Below are 23,125 nucleotides of genomic sequence, written 5' to 3'. Positions count from 1 at the left end.
TGCAACAGGAGTTATCGAAAAGGATGTTGTTGCTAATGTTAGCTTCTCTCATTTCAAGACTAACTTTCAACAGGAAGTTATGTTTCAAATGATCATCATCTGGTGAGTGGAACTGTGTTTATTTTTGCAGCATGCTTGCTGTTATTTAGTCATCTCTTTGAAAATAACTTGCGTGTGAAACTTGTTGCATTTAAACATTAGGTCAACGGTTACTTTGTGTGGTAAACGTGAAATGTTTTTTGCAATGGGAAGTAATAGTAGTACATTTCGATTGGGAAATGCGAAATGTTTTTGTTTCGTTATTATTGGGACCTACTGGCTTGAGTGAATGGACTGCTAATCCAATGTTTTCCTATGCTTTTTTATGAGTTTTCATACAGATTCTTTGCATTTTCACTCTCAATATCATACTTTTCTTTATAGAGCATCACATTTTTGTCTGCTTAGAATGGCGCCGGAGGGGATGGCTTCCATTTTGCGGGCTCCTAACCAACTATTTTGTGTGTTTTTTTCTCCATGCCACAACCAGTTGAGAGCTGCACACACTTGCTGCCTGCAGATGATGTTCTACTGAAACTAGGCTGTGTGTGAGGCTCCCTTGAGAATATATTTCACCTGCTTTGCGATTGTGTGGGCTACTTTGCGCATGATTTCTCTATTGTACTAGATAATTGATAAGTCGTATAACTCCACTACACTACTTTGATATGCATCAGTAGGGATTAAGAAGTGAGCATACGCAATACCCATTGAAATAAAAGTGGGTATGCGATTTATACCTGCGTATATCCTCCACTACACCACTGGCTCTTTGTATTCTACAAAAAGTTCACTCTCCTACATGAGTGTGCTGGTATTACGGCTGCAGTCCTTTCAGAATCACAAACATGTCACACCCTGACGGCCTATAGGTTTCCCATTGTGAAACATGTCTATAACAGATATAAAGGCTGTTAAGATATTCATGTGTATTTGGCCTGGCCAAGCAGTTTTATGCGCTGACTGAATGGAAGCTCACATCAAGGCAAACAGTGGCTACTTTAAAGAATCTCAAATATAAAATATATTTTGATTTGTTTAACACTTTTTTGGTTACTACATGATTCCATATGTGTTATTTCATAGTTTTGATGTCTTCACTATTATTCTACAATGTAGAAAATAGTAAATATAAAGAAAAACCCTGGAATGAGTAGGTGTGTCCAAACTTTCGACTGGTACTGTATGTATATGTGTGTGCACTTGTGCGTGTGTGTCTGCCAGTGAGTATGTGTGTTTGGATCGTGGTACTCCATCATCATGGGGAGTTTCCATCACAGCTACTTCCTCTGTCAGAGCCACAGGAGCTCTGTTGGCAGTCTCTCGAAAAATCAAATCAAATGTTATTGGTCACATGCACCGAATTAAACAGGTGTAGACTTTACAGTGAAATGGTTACTTACGAGCCCCTTAAAAACAATGCAGAGTTCAAAAGTAATACAATTTGCCAACAAAAATAGTAACACAATAAATAACAATAACAAGGCTATATTCAAGGAGTACCGGTACCGAGACCAATGTGCAGGGGTGCGAGGTAGTTGAGGTAATATGTACATGTAGATAGGGGTAAAAGTGACTAGGCAATCAGGAAAGATGATAAACAGAGTAGCAGCAGTGTATGTGGAGAGTGTGAAAGTGTGTGCAAGTGTGTCTGTGCCGTCAATATGAATGCGTGTGTGTGTTTTGCGTGTGTAAGCGTATGTAGTGTGTGTGTTTTGCGTATGTAGTGTGTGTGTGTGTGTGTGTTTTGCGTATGTAGTGTGTGTGTGTGTTTTGCGTATGTAGTGTGTGTGTGTGTGTGTGTGTGTGTGTGTGTGTGTGTGTGTGTGTGTGTGTGTGTGTGTGTGTGTGTGTGTGTGTGGGAGTGTCGGTGTAAGTATGTGTGAGTGTCCAGTGAGTGTGCATAGAGTCCGTGCAAAAAAGGGTCAATGCAATAGTCCGGTTAGTCAATTCATTAACTGTTATGGCAGTGTTATGGCTTGGGGAAAGAATCTGTAGAACAGCTTGAGAGTAGAAATTGGCCTTTCATACCAGCGTGTGTGTGTGTGTGTGTGTGTGTGTGTGTGTGTGTGTGTGTATTTTTGTATGTAGGTCGATGCATAAAAAGAGTGCTTCTTGTGTCCATTTGATATTTTGAGTAGAAATTGTGCAACAATATACCATTTCATATTCTATTACTGTTATATTAAATGATGTGCACTTTAATATAAACCACATACTGTAGAGAATTCAATCAGATTTTTTATATGAATAAAGACTTGCTAAAGTGCATCAATACACACTTTTGACATGTCCCTCCAACCCTGTGTCACTTTAAGATTTTAAACTACTTAGTTCCCCCTTCTTTGTAAAGCCCTAGTTATTATGTTGCTTCGACAAAGTCATTTCTGATTATTATTATTATTTAGCGATTCATTTAAGTCTGTCCCTCATTTTAAGGTCACCCCAATTACGTGAACTGAACTCTCATTTTAAAATGGTGAAACATTTCCTTTTAAAATATTTTTTTCAAAAGACACATCGAATAGTCATATTATAGTGTAAAAGCAGGTGAGCTGGTTCTACTCTTTTTGGCCATTTTATGGTGAAAAAACTGAGCTGAACTGAGTTTTTATGACTTTGAACATGTGAACATTTAGGAGAGAATGTTCAAATGAGGTGAAATCGAACAAAGAAATTACACTTCTCAAAAGGCACCGAATTGATGGAACGTGTGTGCATGCATGGGCTTTGCATAGGTACGTGTGTGTGTGTGTGTGTGTGTGTGTGTGTGTGTGTGTGTGTGTGTGTGTGTGTGTGTGTGTGTGTGTGTGTGTGTGTGTGTGTGTGTGTGTGTGTGTGTGTGTGTGTTTTGTCTGCTTGCTCATCTTTGTGACGTGTGGATAATTTTTACATCACAATACATCATCATTGGGAGTTTCTCCTCCAGCTACTCACTCTATCCCCTCTCTATCTCCCCCATCCCTCTCTTTTTGTCTCCCCTCTTTTTCCTCTTACCCGCCCCCTCTCTCTCTCTCTCTCTCTTGCTGTTGGCAGTCACTCACAGCAAGTGCTTGGCCTTTCCTGCATCAACATTGAGACAGCTGTAAGCGATGCCTGCTGCTTTCCCCTTATCTTTAAAGCCCGACCATTCCGATCGGTCCGACCAGGAGGCGACGACAACACAGCCATCGTTTATATGTCATTTAAAACTCATCGGTCATCACACGCCTTTCCATTACAGCCACATCTACGCATTAAAAACACTGGCAGGGCTCGTCTCATTTAAAATCACATTATTAAGTTGTTTCAACGTGCCTATTGAAGTCACACAGGGAAATGAAAGCACAATGAGGTGACAAGCTGTGTTTGTGTGTGTGTCGGAGAGGCCTGTTGGGAGGGGAGTTGTGTGTGTCATCTATTGTGCCAGTTTGAAGAAACATTTGTCCTTTTTAGCGGTCTGAACTAGAAGCAGAAGCAGGACAAGATACCACCATGGTCTGTGTGTCTCTGTCACTGGTCTGATACATTAAGGCACCATTGGAAATCGAGCTGTTCTTCCTCCAGAATGGGATTGTATTCTAGAATGGAAGTAAACTATGTTCTATGGGGAGCGGTAGATTTTCTAAAAGGGGAAAGGCAACTGCCTTAACTGTAATTCATTTTGCACCAACATTCTTGGTGCAATAGGTCGTTTCTGTCTGTCTGTTTCATGTTAAGCAGACTGGGAATGTCTGACGGGAATGTGATCGGAAAACAAAACGTTTGTTCTTATTCTAGCTGGTTTACATAACCCACCACTGAAACAGAGAGAAGGTGTGTGTGTGTGAGAGAGAGAGTGAGTGAGAGTTCTCCTTCAAAATCAGAGACAGACAGACAGACAGACAGACAGACAGACAGACAGACAGACAGACAGACAGACAGACAGACAGACAGACAGACAGACAGAGACAGACAGACAGACAGACAGACAGACAGACAGACAGACAGAGACAGAGACAGAGACAGAGACAGACAGACAGACAGACAGACAGACAGACAGACAGACAGACAGACAGACAGACAGACAGACAGACAGACAGAGACAGACAAACAGAGACAGACAGACCATGGTAGCATCTTGTCCTGCTGCTTCTGCTAGCTCAGACTGCCAAAAAGGACAAATGTGTCTTCAAACTGGCACAGTGAATAGCACATTACTGGCACAGTGAATAGCTCGGCCTACTGTACATTACTGGCACACTATATGGGGGAGATAAATCACACAGAAACTGTCACAAACAGCCGAGGTGCCACATTCTTTTCACTTGACTCACTTCTCTGTCCTCTCTCTCCCCATAGAGGCGAACTGATCTCAACCTGTGTGTGTGTGTGTGTGTGTGTGTGTGTGTGTGTGTGTGTGTGTGTGTGTGTGTGTGTGTGTGTGTGTGTGTGTGTGTGTGTGTGTGTGTGTGTGTGTGTGTGTGTGTGTGTGTGTGTGTGTAGAGATGGGCATCATTACAAAATACATTAAAGATGGGTCAATTTATGTATTTGTATTTCTAAAACATTCTAAAATGTTTTATTGCTATGACTTTGATATGTGGATGTTCATCTGTTAAGTTGAATGAACTGACTACAAAAGCCAATTTATGTTTGATCCGAAAATGCCATATGGAGGCTCCGTACAGAGGGTGTGACGCAACTGCGGATCCTCTGCAGGCTCGCAGAGGCCAAGTCGAGCTCCGTACGGCGATGCCGTGCACCTCCCAAATGTTGTAACAATGCGAGCACTCCGCATAGCTCCGCATTGACATGATTGGTTGATGGTAGATGGGGGGCGGTATATCCTGTATTTCACAAAATTCACTTCCTTGACAACAAACATGGAGAACTTTGATGAAAGGCTAATCAGGATACCTTGTGTCGGTATTTCAAAGACACAAAAAAGTGTTTGAAATCCGGGAAAGGTTTGGGATAGTGTTAGATGCGTTAAAGCGGTTGATGGAACGCAGACCCTAGGGGATAGAAGGACGTTGAATTGGTGCACATTCACCAAATCTGATCTAACAAAGTGGATATTTGTGATGTATTCTAACAGGCCCACAATGTGGTTACTAAAATCTAATTTGTATATATTTGGCTATTTTTCACTGCATAACATTTATTAGTTGTCCCTTTTCAGGCTTCGAAAAAGTGACCGCTAAATGCTAACTACTGTGCGTATAAGCTGGTAGCATAGCTAATATACAGAAATCACTTTTGGTAGTCAAAGTCGTTTTTAACTGTATGCAGCTGGCTGATGACATGAACACGTGTTGGGGTTTGACCTCCATACAGGCATTATAATCCTTTACCTCAACATCGTGTGAAATACACACAGAAACAATAGCCTAAATGTAGGCTAATTTTGCTGGGGGGGGGGGAAATAGGGAGATTCGGGATGGAGATGCAGGTTGGAAAACTGTACAACCTTTTCACTTCATGCAGTCTTGGCTGAGCTCCTATGCGAAGCACCGGGAAACAGACTCCAACATCCTGTCCAACATCTTGTCTTTTTGTTTAGCCAGTTGCTTGTAATTTGCTGGATGGCTATAGAGATTAGCCCTGAATCACTATGAGTGGTGCGGTGCAGACCAATTTATTGGTTGCGTATGACAGCTCCTCGACGCGGAAGTATGACATTCTAATACTTCTGCGGAGGCCACATCGCAGTAAATGCTGTACGGCCCACTGCAAACCTCGGATTGACCATGAAGAGCCTTTAAGTCGCTATGGATAAGAACATCGGCTAAATTACTCAAATGTAAATATAAAAATGAACACTTTCAAAGCGCAATGGGTTTTATTCGAATGAGCTCCGCCCCAAAGAATTTGTATTTGAATATAATTTGGCCTTGTTTGGGGACGTGCATGAGTGTCTGTGTGTTCATGTGATATGTTCAGGAGTGATGACAGTGGTGCTGCTATTATCTCAGAGGTCTGTACCTGGAGGCAGGCTGGTGCGCGGCCATGTGGTTTGTTGACGTCCACAGCAACAAGCTGCCATCCTCCAGCCGAGTCCTCGTGGAACATCTGCGACCACAAACACAAGACGTTAGACACACACACACAAAAGCCGTCATGCACACAAACACAACTGTCAGAATAAGCATGTACACACATTTTAACACACACACCCTACGGCAGTCCTAATGGAACATCTGTGACCAGTAAGACACAACATGAGGAACCACACATATAGCCACAGGCACACACACACACACACACACACACACACACACACACACACACACACACACACACACACACACACACACACACACACACACACACACACACACACACACACACACACACACACACACACACACACACACACACACACACACACACACACACATCTAAGGGCCTCAAACACACCAGGCAGCTGGATTGTGGAGTTGCATCAATCACAACTACATGCACGCATGATTACACACACACCCTTTCAAACACTGTTTTTGGAAACGTAGACTGAGGATGTTGTGAGTTCTGCTCCCATCCTTGTCAAACATACTTGTCTGTTTGTGTGTCTGTGCATACACACGTGTGTACGTGTACATACTGTATTCTGACAGTTGTATGGACTGACAGTTGTATGGACTGACAGTTGTATGGACAGCCTGTCTGGCTGCCTGACCAACACTGCATTCAACAATGCTACATTGCCCCCCACAACAAAGACAGGTTGGCTACAAGCACAAACAGACTAGCATCCAGGCTTGTGGAAAAGAGGAGAGGTGACAAGGATAGGAGGCAGAGGACTACCAGTCTTGCCAGTTTGGGCTAAACTGAAAAGACACACATTCATTCAACCGACACATTCATCTTAAAAAAAATTACATTTGACTTTGCTGCGCGTATGTTCAAAAACCAACACATGCTTTTGTCAGCAGCAAAAACGCTGATAGATAGTCTGAAAGTATTATTGAAAACCCAGGTCCTTTCCCCTCAATTGTGTCAATCAGTCACTCAGTGGTTTATGGCGTACACTGCTGTACTCAAACACAATGGAATGATGGTTGTGTAATCTCAGACACTTTCAAGTGACACCCTATTTTCTGTATAGGGGACTTTATTTGACCAGAGCTGCTCATCCGACACCCACTTCCCCATGTAGTGCACAATTTTTGAGCCAGTGGTCAATAGGGTGTCTTTTGAAAAGCTCTGTTCAAAAGAAGTGGCCTTTATGGGAAATAGGGTGTCAGTTGAAAGGGTCTGGGGGGAAAAAAATCGATACATAATAGGGTGTCATTTGATACATGCTCTGTGATTGATAAGTCCTACATCCTCCCAGTCCACTAGGACCCCCATTTATTAGTGGAATATCAGTCTTCTTCCACTCGAGTCAAACGAAAACAGTAAAAGGCGTATTGCGCTAGCCCCCATGACTGACAGCTTGCCGTATTGCGCCGACTAATTGCCTTTTTTGTCCCTAAATAAATAAAAGACTGGGGCGTGACGCCATGAATATAATTACATTTGATAGCGACAGAAAATATGAATTGTTTTCAAGGTCGTCCAACTCTCTGTCTTGACGCCAGGGGCATTTACCAGGACGTAAACAAATCGCTCACTGAGGAACATGTGACAACCAAGCTATTTTTGGGGGGTATTTTACCCCTTTTTTCTCCCCAATTAGTCGAACTTGGCTCACTGCTGCAGCTCCCCAACGGGCTCGGGAGAGGAGAAGGTGGAGTCATGCGTCCTCCAAAACATGACCCGCCTAACCGCGCTCCTTAACACCCGCCAGCTTAACCCGGAAGCCAGCCGCACCAACGTGTCGGAGGAAACACCGTTCAACTGGCATCCGGGGTCAGCCCGCAGGCACCTGACCCACCACAAGGAGTCGCTAGAGCATGATGAGCCAAGTTAAGCCCCACCAACCAAACCCTCCCCTGACGCCTCTAGCACTACTGCATGCAATGCAGTGCCTTAGACCGCTGCGCCACTCGGGCGCCCCCAACACAAGCTATTTTATTTGAGAAAAAAATACTGTTGTTTCAGATCTCTAAATGTTTTTAGATTTTGAAAACCATTATGGAGAGATTTCAGTACCAACAGAACATTTATTTAAATTCCATAATTTTTACTTTGTATTAGAATGTTGAATTTGAATGTCATATTTTGGAATTTGTATTGCGCAAATGAAATCATTGAATTGAAAAATTTTACTTGTATTTCATGATTTGAAACTGAATTGAATTGCATTAAGTTTTATTTCAATTTGATTTAATATTCAAATTCAATATTTACAGTGCCTTCGAAAAATATTCAGCCCCCTTGACTTTTTCCACTTTGTCACGTTGCAGCCTTATTCTAAAATTGATTAATAAAAACAATTAATCAGCAATCAACACACAATACCCATAATGACAAAGCCAAAACAGGTTTTTAGAAATGTTTCAAAATGTATTAAAAATAAAAAACATACCTTATTTACATAAGTATTCAGCCCCTTTGCTATGAGACACAAAATTGAGCTCAGGTGCATCCTGTTTCCATTGATCATCCTTGTGATGTTTCTACAACTTGATTGGAGTCCACCTGTGGTGAATTCAATTGATTGGACATGATTTGGAAAGGCACACACCTGCCTATATAAGGTCCCACAGTCGACAGTGCATGTCAGAGCAAAGACCAAGCCATGAAGTCGAAGGAATTGTACGTAGAGCTCCGAGACAGGACTGTGTCGAGGCACAGATCTGAAAATGTCTGCAGCATTGAAGAACCACAAGAACACAGTGGCCTCCATCATTCTTAAATGGAAGAAATATGGAACCACCAACTCTTCCTAGAGCTGGCCGCCCTGAGCAATCGGGGGAGAAGGGCCTTGGTCAGGGAGGTGACCAAGAACCTGATGGTCACTCAGACAGAGCTATAGTTCCTCTGTGGAGATGGGAGAACTTTCCAGAAGGACAACCATTTCTGCCGCACTCCACCAATCTGGCCTTCATGGTAGAGTGGCCAAACGGAAGCCACTCCTCAGTAAAAGGCACATGACAACCCGCTTGGAGTTTACCAAAAGGCACCTAAATACTCTCAGACCACGAGAAACAAGATTCTCTGGTCTGATAAAACTAAGATTGAACTCTTTGGCCTGAATGCCAAGCGTCACATCTGGAGGAAACCTGGCACTATCCCTAGGGTGAAGCATCATGCTGTGGGGATAGCATCATGCTATGGGGATGTTTTTCAGCGGCAGGGAGTGGGAAACTAGTCAGGATCGAGGCAAAGATGAACGGAGCAAAGTACAGAGACATCCTTGACGACAACCTGCTCCAGAGCGCTCAGAATCTCAGACTGGGGCAAATGTTCACCTTCAAATAGGACAACGACCCTAAGCACACAGCCAAGACAATGTAGGAGTGGGGTGTCTCTGAATGTCCTTGAGTGGTCCAGCCAGAGCCCGGACTTGAACCTGATCGAACATCTCTGGAGAGATCTGAAAAAGCTGTGCAGCAACACTCCCGATCCAACCTGACAGAGCTTGAGATGATCTGCAGAGAAGAATGAGATAAACTTCCCAAATACAGGTGTGTAAAGCTTGTAGCATCATACCCAAGAAGACTCTATGCTGTAATCACTGCCAAAGGTGCTTCAACAAATTACTGAGTAAAGGATCTGAATACTGATTTGTAATACATTTGTAAACATTTGTAATTTGTAAACAATCCAGGCTTACTCCAAACAGTTCATTCACCTCAACTTGCTCAATTTCCACATTATGTATTACACGATTTGGTTGAGGTTTACGGTTTAACTTATTCCTTGACACCCATTCTGAAACTAACTGCAGCTCTATGTTAAGTGTGGCAGTCTTTTCACTCATGGTAGTAGCTGATGTGTATAGTGTTGAGCATCTGCATACAAAGACCCACTCAAAGCCAGTGGCATGTCATTAGTAAAGATTGAAAAAAGTAAGGAGCCTAGACAGCTGCTCTGGGGAATTCCTGATTCTACCTGGATTATGTTCAAATCAAATCAAATCAAATCAAATTTTATTAGTCACATACACATGGTTAGCAGATGTTAATGCGAGTGTAGCGAAATGCTTGTGCTTCTAGTTCCGACAATGCAGTAATAACCAACAGTAATCTAACCTAACAATTCCACACTACTACCTTACACACACACACAAGTGTAAAGGGATAAAGAATATGTACATAAAGATATATGAATGAGTGGTGGTACAGAACAGCATGGCAGATGCAGTAGATGGTATAGAGTACGGTATATACGTATGAGATGAGTACTGTAGGGTATGTAAACATAAAGTGGCATAGTTTAAAGTGGCTAGTGGTACATGTATTGCATAAAGATGGCAAGATGCAGTAGATGATATAGAGTACAGTATATATACATAAGAGATGGGTAATGTAGGGTATGTAAACATTGTATTAAGTGGCATTGCTTAAAGTGGCTAGTGGTAAATTTTTACATAATTTCCATCAATTCCCATTTTTAAAGTGGCTGGAGTTGAGTCAGTATGTTGGCAGCGGCCGCTAAATGTTAGTGGTGGCTGTTTAACAGTCTGATGGCCTTGAGATAGAAGCTGTTTTTCAGTCTCTCGGTCCCTGCTTTGATGCACCTGTACTAACCTCGCCTTCTGGATGATAGCGGGGTGAACAGGCAGTGGCTTGGGTGGTTGTTGTCCTTGATGATCTTTATGGCCTTCCTGTGACATCGGGTGGTGTAGGTGTCCTGGAGGGCAGGTAGTTTGCCCCTGGTGATGCGTTCTGCAGACCTCACTACCCTCTGGAGAGCCTTACGGTTGTGGGCGGAGCAGTTGCCGTACCAGGCGGTGATACAGCCCGACAGGATGCTCTCGATTGTGCATCTGTAGAAGTTTGTGAGTGCTTTTGGTGACAAGCCGAATTTCTTCAGCCTCCTGAGGTTGAAGAGGCGCTGCTGCGCCTTCTTCACAACGCTGTCTGTGTGGGTGGACCAATTCAGTTTGTCCGTGATGTGTACACCGAGGAACTTAAAACTTTCCACCTTCTCCACTACTGACCCGTCGATGTGGATAGGGGGGTGCTCCCTCTGCTGTTTCCTGAAGTCCACAATCATCTCCTTTGTTTTGTTGACGTTGAGTATGAGGTTATTTTCCTGACACCACACTCCGAGGGCCCTCACCTCCTCCCTGTAGGCCGTCTCGTCGTTGTTGGTGATCAAGCCTACCACTGTAGTGTCATCCGCAAACTTGATGATTGAGTTGGAGGCGTGCATGGCCACGCAGTCGTGGGTGAACAGGGAGTACAGGAGAGGGCTCAGAACGCACCCTTGTGGGGCCCCAGTGTTGAGGATCAGCGGGGTGGAGATGTTGTTACCTACCCTCACCACCTGGGGGCGGCCCGTCAGGAAGTCCAGGACCCAGTTGCACAGGGCGGGGTCGAGACCCAGGGTCTCGAGCTTGATGACGAGTTTGGAGGGTACTATGGTGTTAAATGCTGAGCTGTAATCGATGAACAGCATTCTCACATGGGTATTCCTCTTGTCCAGATGGGTTAGGGCAGTGTGCAGTGTGGTTGCGATTGCGTCGTCTGTGGACCTATTGGGTCGGTAAGCAAATTGGAGTGGGTCTAGGGTGTCCGGTAGGGTGGAGGTGATATGGTCCTTGACTAGTCTCTCAAAGCACTTCATGATGACGGAAGTGAGTGCTACGGGGCGGTAGTCGTTTAGCTCAGTTACCTTAGCTTTCTTGGGAACAGGAACAATGGTGGCCCTCTTGAAGCATGTGGGAACAGCAGACTGGGATAAGGATTGATTGAATATGTCCGTAAACACACCAGCCAGCTGGTCTGCGCATGCTCTGAGGACGCGGCTGGGAATGCCGTCTGGGCCTGCAGCCTTGCGAGGGTTAACACGTTTAAATGTTTTACTCACCTCGGCTGCAGTGAAGGAGAGCCCGCAGGTTTTGGTAGGGGGCCGTGTCAGTGGCACTGTATTGTCCTCAAAGCGGGCAAAAAAGTTGTTTAGCCTGTCTGGGAGCAAGACATCCTGGTCCTCGAATGGGGCTGGTTTTCTTTTTGTAATCCGTGATTGACTGTAGACCCTGCCACATACCTCTTGTGTCTGAGCTGTTGAATTTCGACTCGATTTTGTCTCTGTACTGAGACTTAGCCTGTTTGATTGCCTTGCGGAGAGAATAGCTACACTGTTTGTATTCGGTCATGCTTCCGGTCACCTCGCCCTGGTTAAAAGCAGTGGTTCGCGCTTTCAGTTTCACGCGAATGCTGCCGTCAATCCACGGTTTCTGGTTTGGGAATGTTTTTATCGTTGCTGTGGGTACGACATCGTCAATGCACTTCCTAATGAACTCGCTCACCGAATCAGCATATTCGTCAATATTGTTGTTGGACGCGATGCGGAACATATTCCAATCCGCGTGATCGAAGCAGTCTTGAAGCGTGGATTCAGATTGGTCGGACCAGCGTTGAACAGACCTGAGCGCGGGAGCTTGTTGTTTGAGTTTTTGTTTGTAGGCTGGAATCAACAAAATGGAGTCGTGGTCAGCTTTTCCGAAAGGGGGGCGGGGGAGGGCCTTATAAGCGTCGCGGAAATTAGTATAACAATGGTCTAGTGTTTTTCCAGCCCTGGTAGCACAATCGATATGCTGATAGAATTTAGGGAGTTTTGTTTTTAGATTAGCCTTGTTAAAATCCCCAGCTACGATGAATGCAGCCTCAGGGTGTGTGGTTTCCAGTTTACAAAGAGTCAGATAAAGTTCGTTCAGGGCCATCGATGTGTCTGCTTGGGGGGGAATGTATACGGCTGTGATTATGATTGACGAGAATTCCCTTGGTAGATAATGCGGTCGACATTTGATTGTGAGGAGTTCTAGATCAGGTGAACAGAACGACTTGAGTTCTTGTGTGTTGTTATGATGATCACACCACTTCTCGTTAATCATAAGGCATACCCCCCCGCCCCTCTTCTTACCGGAAAGATGTTTGTTTCTGTCGGCGCGATGCATGAAGAAACCAGCTGGCTGCACCGACTCCGTTAGCGTCCCTTGAGTTAGCCATGTTTCCGTGAAGCAGAGCACGTTGCAATCCCTGATGTCTCTCTGGAATGCTACCCGTGCTCGGATTTCATCAACCTTATTGTCAAGAGACTGGACATTGGCGAGTAGTATGCTAGGGAGTGGAGCGCGATGTGCCCGTCTCCGAAGCCTGACCACGAGACCGCCACGTTTTCCCCTTTTTCGGCGTCGCACAGGGTCGCCGGCTGGGATCAGATCCATTGTATTGTGTGGAAGGCAAAACACTGGATCCGTTTCGGGAAAGTCATATTCCTGGTAGGAACGATGATGAGTTGACGTTAATCGTATATTCAGTAGTTCCTCCCGACTGTATGTAATGAAACCTAAGATTACCCGGGGTACCGATGTAAGAAATAACACGTAAAAAAACAAAATACTGCATATTTTCCAAGGAACACGAAGCGAGGCAGCCATCTCTTTTCGGCGCCGGAAGAAGGAGGAAGAGACTTCCATTAAAGAACATCCTTTGTGTTCTGTTAGACAGGTAACTCTTTATCCACATTATAGCAGGGGGTTATAGCAGCAGCAGACAATAATCGATAATGTCAAGTCACACTGAAGTCTAACAAAACAGCTCCTACAATCTTTATCTTTTTAATTTCTCTCAGCCAATCATCAGTCATTTGTGTAAGTGCCGTGCTTGTTGAATGTCCTTCCTATAAGTGTAATAAGAGTCTGTTGTCAATTTCTTTACAGTAAAGTAGCATTGTATCTGGTCAAACACATACGCAGAGATCACGGCAACAAACCTACAGACTGGGTTTGAAATCAGGCCTACTTCACAACAACAACACTTTCTGTGGCAAATAAGTGCAACATACAGTGGGGAGAACAAGTATTTGATACACTGCCGATTTTGCAGGTTTTCCTACTTACAAAGCATGTAGAGGTCTGTAATTTTTATCATAGGTACACTTCAACTGTGAGAGACGGAATCTAAAACAAAAATCCAGAAAATCACATTGTATGATTTTTAAATAATTAATTTGCATTTTATTGCATGACATAAGTATTTGATCACCTACCAACCAGTAAGAATTCCGGCTCTCACAGACCTGTTAGTTTTTCTTTAAGAAGCCCTCCTGTTCTCCACTCATTACCTGTATTAACTGCACCTGTTTGAACTCGTTACCTGTATAAAAGACACCTGTCCACACACAATCAAACAGATTCCAACCTCTCCACAATGGCCAAGACCAGAGAGCTGTGTAAGGACATCAGGGATAAAATTGTAGACCTGCACAAGGCTGGGATGGGCTACAGGACAATAGGCAAGCAGCTTGGTGAGAAGGAAACAACTGTTGGCGCAATTATTAGAAAATGGAAGAAGTTCAAGATGACGGTCAATCACCCTCGGTCTGGGGCTCCATGCAAGATTTCACCTCGTGGGGCATCAATGATCATGAGGAAGGTGAGGGATCAGCCCAGAACTACACGGCAGGACCTGGTCAATGACCTGAAGAGAGCTGGGACCACAGTCTCAAAGAAAACCATTAGTAACACACTACGCCGTCATGGATTAAAATCCTGCAGCGCACGCAAGGTCCCCCTGCTTAAGCCAGTGCATGTCCAGGCCTGTCTGAAGTTTGCCAATGACCATCTGGATGATCCAGAGGAGGAATGGGAGAAGGTCATGTGGTCTGATGAGACAAAAATAGAGCTTTTTGGTCTAACTCCACTCGCCGTGTTTGGAGGAAGAAGAAGTATGAGTACAACCCCAAGAACACCATCCCAACCGTGAAGCATGGAGGTGGAAACATCATTCTTTGGGGATGCTTTTCTGCAAAGGGGACAGGACGACTGCACCGTATTGAGGGGAGGATGGATGGGGCCATGTATCGCGAGATCTTGGCCAACAACCTCCTTCCCTCAGTAAGAGCATTGAAGATGGGTCGTGGCTTGGTCTTCCAGCATGACAACGACACGAAGCACACAGCCATGGCAACTAAGGAGTGGCTCCGTAAGAAGCATCTCAAGGTCCTGGAGTGGCCTAGCCAGTCTCCAGACCTGAACCCAATAGAAAATCTTTGGAGGGAGCTGAAAGTCCATATTGCCCAGCGACAGCCCCGAAACCTGAAGGATCTGGAGAAGATCTGTAGGGAGGAGTGGGCCAAAATCCCTGCTGCAGTGTGTGCAAACCTAGTCAAGAACTACAGGAAACGTATGATCTCTGTAATTGCAAACAAAGGTTTCTGTACCAAATATTAAGTTCTGCTTTTCTGATGTATCAAATACTTATGTCATGCAATAAAATGCAAATTAATTACTTAAAAATCATACAATGTGATTTTCTGGATTTTTGTTTTAGATTCCGTCTCTCATAGTTGAAGTGTACCTATGATAAAAATTACAGACCTCTACATGCTTTGTAAGTAGGAAAACCTGCAAAATCGGCAGTGTATCAAATACTTGTTCTCCCCACTGTAGGTGGTTTGGTGATTCATGCATGTGATGAGAAACCTTGCCTGAGACCTGAAGACGTGTGTTTGTTTGACTGATGGGGTTCTAACCCAGGTCTCCTGTGCGCCAGTAAATGCAAATGAACCACCTGTGTTACACTTCACCCCCCTTTCACCTCCTCCTTGAAGAGAACAATCCAAGTCACATGACCAATGCCTAGGCTTTAGCTCAGCAGGCTAACACAATCTTAACCCAGTCAGTCACGTTACCTTTATATTAACTACCCTTGCTGGAACTAACACGTCTAACACAGTGGAGGCTCCTCAGAGGAGGAAGGCAAGGACCATCCTCCTCAGTGAATTTAATCAAAATCAAAATAGTCAAACATTAAAAACATTATCCTTTTTAGATAAAACTATACAAAATGTTTTTACATCACCAAATAATTTATTAAAACACTGTTTTTCAATGAAGGTCTACAGTAGCCTCAACATCACTCTCTGGGGTAGCACCATGCTGTAGGTTGAGGATAACTCGTTTCCTTCCACCTCTGGGTACATTGACTTCAATACATCTCACCCCCTTCCATAGATTTACACAGTAATTAAGATGACTTCAGGAGGATGTCCTCCAAACTATCAGAGCTCTTGAAGCATAAGTTGACATGTTGTCCACCCAATCAAAGGATCAGAGAATAAATATATTACTGAAAGCAAAAGCTACAGCTAGCTAGCACTGCATAAATTGCGGTGAGTAGTTGACTCAAAGAGAAAGACAATATTTGAACAAATACATTTCTTTAAAAAATAAAGAGAAGCAAGAGAGAGAGCTGCAGTATTTTGTTGTATTTGTTTCACTTTCACTTAGCTAACGAATACAGCTGGCTAGTTTAGCCTACTTAAACACTCGGCTCAAACAGAGAGGGGTACTATGCTAGCTAGCAGGCTATTCAACACTTGAACTCTTCCACGTCAAGGTAAGCTTTAGGTTTTATTAATTTATTGCCACCGGGGCCCGCCGGTGTAACTACTAAACTGTTTGCTGTACACTGTACTACATGATTGTATCGGGTTTACTGACGCTTTAGTTCTAGTAGATATGTTGACTATGACGTTAGCTAATATAGTGACAATGATGTAGGCTGTGTGTAGTGGTTAGCAGTAATGTATGAAGGTTTGGCTTGGAAAGGTTTTTTCACCTGGTCACAGACAGCTGTTGTGTTGTGCACTGAAGTCCACAAGCGAAGGGAAAAGATGAGAAGAGGAGAGATGCGAGCAGGAATTATACAATGAGAAAAGTGATCAGGCTGTTTGTATGCGGATGCTATGAACGTGAACTGTTCGTGTGCGGGTGATCAGGGGTGTATTCATTCTGTCAATTCTGTTGAAAAGCATTTCTTAAACGGAAGCAAACGGAAAGGAAATAGGAATAGACATACCTGAATTTGTCAAATAGAAACTCTCAATTGCAACTGTTTGGACTAATGATTACACCCTAGATCAGCTACATACAGGCAAGAGTCTGCAAGGCGGTATTGAATGTGTCAGTCTGCCACCATTACTCCAATGTGTCTCTCGACCTGTGTAGCTACGTTGTAAACTTTAATTCGTAGTCTAGGTTGTAGCAACCTAAAGATGGGTATAGGGAAAATGTTTATGTATCATGTAGTAGCCTAACCTATCGATGTTACATTGAGCTGGGTGTATGGAATATGAATGACAATCATCCAACGTGTTGTAATAGAAATAAGGCCGTGCTCATAATTTTTTTTCAGAATTGTCCCTAATCTTAAACGTCACCAATCGCCACTGGACACAAACTAGCACGTCAAACTAACACGTCTTCACGTCTCAGGCAAGGTTGCTAATCACATAAGCATGTATCACCAGACTACGCTCTTTTGATGAGTAACCTTGCTGGATCTTGAAGACTTAGTGTAGCAGATGGGGATCGATGAAACTTACTCCTCGGCCTTACACAATTGAAGAAAGCCCTTTTTAATAGCACGATGGGTTGGAATGCTTCAGGAGGGTGTTCACATGTGTTTTTTTAGGCAGAAATCCTGAGTTCAAGTTTCCGTATGAGCTGAATCAGAGGGTACTTGCTAAGCAGCCAGCGTGGCATCCTATACAATGGTGCCACTGGATTCAACCACTGGGGTCGCTGTGGAGTGAGTTTAGGTGGTGAATATAGCAGATCGGGATCTGTGAACCGTACTCCTCAGCCTGAAGTATGGCCCTTGCACAATTGAAGAAGGCCTTTTTCAATAACACGGTGGGTCGGAACGCTTCATGAGGGTGGTTACATGCATTTGCAAGGCAGCGGTTCAAGGTTTGCATCTCGGTATTAGTTGAATCAGGGGAAAGAGGTACTTGTCAAGTAAGCAGCATGTTGTCCTTTACATGGACTTCCGGAACGTATCCCTATAGGCTTTAGCTAAGTGGGCTAACACAGCCTTGTGATATCCAGGAGATCTGGTTCAAACCAAAACGGTTCAAATGCTAGAGACAAATTCATAGGAAGAAACATATAACATGCTACGTTGGCTTCAGAATCCGCCAGAAGCTTCTGTTTACTACAGAGAGCGTTTGATTCTATCTGTTCTGATCTACCTTTCCTGGCTGGCAAAGTACCAGGATGTTGTCTCTGGTTTTGAATCTGAATGTGATAACTGAATTTGAAAACTGAATGCATCTGAGAAGTTGAATATAAGAAACTTCGATAAACTTGAAATTATAGTCTATAAACATGATTCACAGACAATGAATGCAATATCTACCATACTGAAACTGAATTTACTGTATAAATATTGCAGTTGAATATTCAATTGAATTGAAATTGATTTTCAAAACTGAATGCAATATTCATTAAAATCAGTTTCAAATCATGAAATAGAAGTTACATTTATGAATGCAATGATTCAATTTGTGCATTACAAATTCAAAAATATAAAATTCCATGTCCTAATACAAAGGAAAAATTAGAGAATTCAAATAAAATGTCTGTTGGCACTGAAATCGCTCTATAAACCTTCACTGTCGTAAATGAAATGTGAATGGTTAAGCTCAAACCTCCACAGTACATTTACATTTAAGTCATTTAGCAGACGCTCTTATCCAGAGCGACTTACAAATTGGACAGTAAGTGGGATATTGATATTTGACTATTTGCATAAGAATACAGGCATACAAATCTCCAACCACAACATGAAATACATTTCAAGGTTGGATCATGAACTTCGATGTGGTAAATATTTGAGAGAAAACGGTAAATGTATCGAAACCAAACTTAAAATGCTGCACAAACAAGCATTTCCTTGAATTTCTATTATTTTGATGGCGGAGGCTAAAGAAATAATGTGCTCCTAACCTCCAATGATCTGTCCGTGTTATGATGCAGAGGGACTAAGGCACCTTTAAAATGCACTGCTATAATGTGGGTGTCAACCCAACACTAATACACAACAAGAACCCATTAAAGTGGAGAAAGGCCACAGAAGACTTTGTTACAGAATACAATTCTACCTTCCTTTCAAAGAGCCATGATTCCTTTGTTGCTTTGTAGAGATTTCTACTTTCAGTTAACTTTTAACAATGTTTTGGTAAAGAGGATTAGACAACCACCAACACTTTCAGGTTCAACCTTTTCTCGGGAGAATTGGGAAAAGGTTAAGAAAACAAATCAGTGCTGTTCAATCTTTGAAAAGGATGAGCTACATTTAGAACAGAAAAAAATGCACTTGTATTCCCTGACCCGATTCACTGTGTCCTGATTCTTGCTGTGAAAACTGTAAATTCTAAAATAAGGAGTCGTATGGTCGAGAATGGTTATTTCTCTCATATGGGGCGTGTATATGTTTTTTGGTGGATGTGAAGGTTTATGGACATGGCAGAGAGAGTGAAGCAGTATGCCAGTGTTCACACCTTCTCCCTCCCGTCACACGCTCACTCTTAGTATTTCATTAGGATCCCCATTCGCTGTTATAGGGGCATAATATAGGGACATTTCAAATGTCATATTATGTATATATACAGTGTTGTAACGATGTGCTAATAGTGAAACTACAAAAGGGAAAATAAATAAATAAACATAAATATGGGTTGTATTTATAATGGTGTTTGGTCTTCCCTGGTTGCTCTTTTATTGTGTGCGTGTGTGTATAAAAGAGAGTGTGTGAGATGATGTGTGAGAGGAGGGAGACTGTGTGAACACTGACATACTGCTCTACTATTTGCCAGGCACATACAACAATACACACCCACCCAAAAACACGCACACACACACACACACACACTCTCAGTGTGACTCATGTGTATGTCTGTCATTTGCCCTATCTCCTGTAGGCTGTGTCTGGCTCTGCGCTGACAGCCAGCCAAATGTCTGGAAGAGCTGTGTGTGTGAACACTTGGAGTCTGTTTGGACACTGGCATACCGCTCCACTCTCTCTGCCAGGCTATACACCCATACACACACACCCACACTCAAAAACACACAGGCCTATATAGTGCACTTGAGTCACTCAGTTTTGTCACACAACACAATGCCACAGATGTCTCACGTTTTGAGGGTGGGTACAATTGGCATGCTGACGGCATGAATGTCTACCAGAGCTGTTGCCAGATAATTGAATGTTCATTTCTCTATCATAAGCCACCTACAACGTTGTTTTAGAGAATTTGTCCAACCTGCCTCACAACCACAGACCATGTGTAACTACGCCAGCCCAGGACCTCCACATCAGGCTTCTTCACCTGAAGGATCGTCTGAGACCAGCCACACGGAGAGCTGATGAAACTGAGTATTTCTGTCTGTAATAAAGCCCTTTTGTTGGGAAAAAGTCATTCTGATTGGCTCCCCAGTGTGCCCCTGCCCAGTCACGTGAAATCCATAGATTAGGGCCTAATGAATTTATTTCAATTGACTGATTTCCTTTATATGAACTGTAACTCTGTAAAATCGTTGAAATTCATTAGGCACAAAAGCTATAATGGTACAATAATGAATATAAGTGTCGATATGACAGCAGTCAAATAGTAAATGATTGTCATCTTGTGCTTATATTGTGTGCATCTTCACGCAATGGCATCAGTTGGATTTCATTTAGCGGTTTTCGTCACTTTCGCTTGCGTGACACACTTAGACATAACTTTGTTTGGTTGTAGTGCAAATTAGTCTCCGGTTTTCTCTTAATTGTGTTCCCTTTATTGTGCTCCCATTGCCTTGTCATTCTTCGGCACCGTTGCGGAGTACAGCGGCTGTGCAGGTGCCTTATTTTGCACAGAGGGAGCGATCTCCCATCTCACATTGTTCATAGACTTGTTTTCTTTGCAAGAAACTTGTTCGCAAAGACAGTGAGGTGTATAACTTGTCCATGGAGACATTACTCCCCTTGCACATCCTCATTGTGTAGCCTACTCCAAGTAGGCCAGAGTAGACAGATAAGACTTCCTTTTATTCGGTGGACTGATATAGGGTACATACCATTTTAAGATTATGATTAGAATGGATGAATACAATAGTATGGCCCTCTCTGTTCTTACTTCACAATTGGTGATTCCATAATTATGCATCGTTCGCTTCCCCTCGCTCGTCAACTCACCCGTTCTCACCCCATAATACTTTACTTCATTTATTTCATCTGTTATATGTGTGAAATTAGATTCGGTATAGTTTAGGTTCAGTTTCGAGGCAATTATCTGGATGATTATCAGCTGGGCTCTGCACTTTCAACTGTTGGGAAGAAGGAGCAAAGCAGGCCCTACTGTTGGGAGGAGGGGCAATGGGTGAAAACAAAATGGCATGCCCTCCTAAAGGTCCTGACAGAACTCCAGTTCACACCTACAGCGTGTTATATAGACGTATTTAGCCAAAGTCAAGGACGGAGGGGGAATGACGTAACAAAAATGGCGGCATAAAAAAAATATATACTGCTTAAGCGGTTCAAGTGTTAAGAGAGGGTCATGCATTTTAATTTCAGAAAGGGACGATTTTCTCCATGCACCACATATTATAAATAAAATACAGTCCCTTTCCCAAAGCAATGTTAAAAGTTAACGAAAGTAGAAATCTCTACAAAGCAGCTAAGTAATTGTGAAAGTGTGTGTGTGTGTATACGTATGTGTGTTTGCGCGTGTGTGTTATTATGCCATTCCTGCCCTTTCCCGTCCTCTAACCATCGCTCCATATGACGTCTGACATTCCGCCCCAAACCTGTTCATTTGCATAACTAATCATCATTATATTTGAGAGTCATGACAATAGTATGGACGAGAGAAAGACCATTTTCACATTAAATATGCATTTTCAAACACTGGGCATGTGCACTGAACCCCAGAGGGTAGGACAGTGCATTTGCCGAATAAAATCTGATTGCGATGCCCTTATTTCAATATGCCAGGAGAGAAAGGGAAATGGAAAATGTCCTCTCTCCTCGCCATGATATTGTTCAGGCAGCTGGGATACCATTGAAGAGTGGGCGGATGAACCAGTTACATTGAGACTGGAGGAGCAGATTTCATCAAACCTGCCATAGCAATGTTTCTGCCCTGGCTCAACCCAGCAAGTCTTACTCTGAACAACCGGAAGTCACCTACCTGTGAGGTTATTTGATAATTGGACAAAAGTGTTATGGCTTTATAAATAAATACTCTAATGTGGCTCTGATTGAAGTGTGTGTGTGTGTGTGTGTGTGTGTGTGTGTGTGTGTGTGTGTGTGTGTGTGTGTGTGTGTGTGTGTGTGTGTGTGTGTCGGTGTGTGTGCGCACGTGTGTGTGTAACAGTACCTGTGTGGTAGCAGTAGAGGTGGTGCTGCTTCGGGACCCCCACATCTGCTGGAACTGAACTCTGATCTCAGCAAACGTTTCAATGATGACCGCAATGAAAACATTCTGAGAGAGAGAGAAAGAGAGACGGAGACAGAGAGAGAGGGGGGGGGGGGGGATGAGGAGATACACAGGGGGATAAAGGGAGAGAGATAAATAGAAAGAGAAAAGGTGAAGGAGACAGTGAGAGAGAAAGAGTGATACGGAGACAGCGGGCAAACAATGACGAGGGGAAGAGATGAGAGGGAAGATCATAACGAATGAAAACTAGACCGTTTCTTCAGGTCTCTGAGCTGGTCTCGCTCTTAGTCATTAGTCCAATTAGAAAGTACACTGATATTCTCACTAAAGAGGAGCAATAGGTGACATCTAACTAGGCAGGTAGAGTAGCTCTACTTTACCTGTCTCATAGAATTAAACAGAACCTTAATGTATCACTATGACCTATTTCTCCTTGACAGTTCACTTGTCTAATAACTACATCTCCATCTAACTCTTGAGGGAATGGAAGTGGGCAAACGACACAGGTGTGAATGTCTTTGTCTAGACTGGAGGAATCTACTGTACCACACACCTGACAAAAGAGATCAAGTTCAGAAAGATGTAGAGAATAATACATGAAATACATACAGTGAGGTCCAAAAGTATTTGGACAGTGACACATTTTTGTTGTTTTGGCTCTGTACTTTGGCACTTTGGATCTGAAATTATACAATGACTATGAGGTAAAAGTTACAGAGACATAAATATCATTCCCCCCAGAAAATGCTAACCTCCCCTGTTATTGTAAAGGTGAGAGGTTAGCATGTCTTGGGGCTAT

The 23,125-nt window shown here is 43.2% G+C and overlaps 1 protein-coding gene across 7 annotated transcripts in view; it reads right to left on the bottom strand.

Annotated features, from left to right (window-relative positions):
- The window catches only part of nalcn (sodium leak channel, non-selective), a 294,913-nt gene that overhangs the window by 205,248 nt on the left and 66,540 nt on the right, over positions 1–23,125 (bottom strand). For all 7 annotated transcript variants that reach the window (XM_071341958.1, XM_071341956.1, XM_071341957.1 and 4 more), the window contains 2 exons: positions 22,267–22,371; positions 5,986–6,072 (listed from right to left, as the gene is read on the bottom strand). In XM_071341958.1, the coding sequence (XP_071198059.1) occupies positions 5,986–6,072; positions 22,267–22,371 (192 nt within the window). The remainder of the gene's footprint in view (positions 1–5,985; positions 6,073–22,266; positions 22,372–23,125) is intronic.

This window comes from Salvelinus alpinus, chromosome 14 (assembly GCF_045679555.1).
Source record: "Salvelinus alpinus chromosome 14, SLU_Salpinus.1, whole genome shotgun sequence".
Classification (NCBI taxonomy): domain Eukaryota; kingdom Metazoa; phylum Chordata; class Actinopteri; order Salmoniformes; family Salmonidae; genus Salvelinus; species Salvelinus alpinus.
Note: the sequence above shows the minus strand (reverse complement) of the source record. Positions and strands in the feature narration are given on the sequence as shown.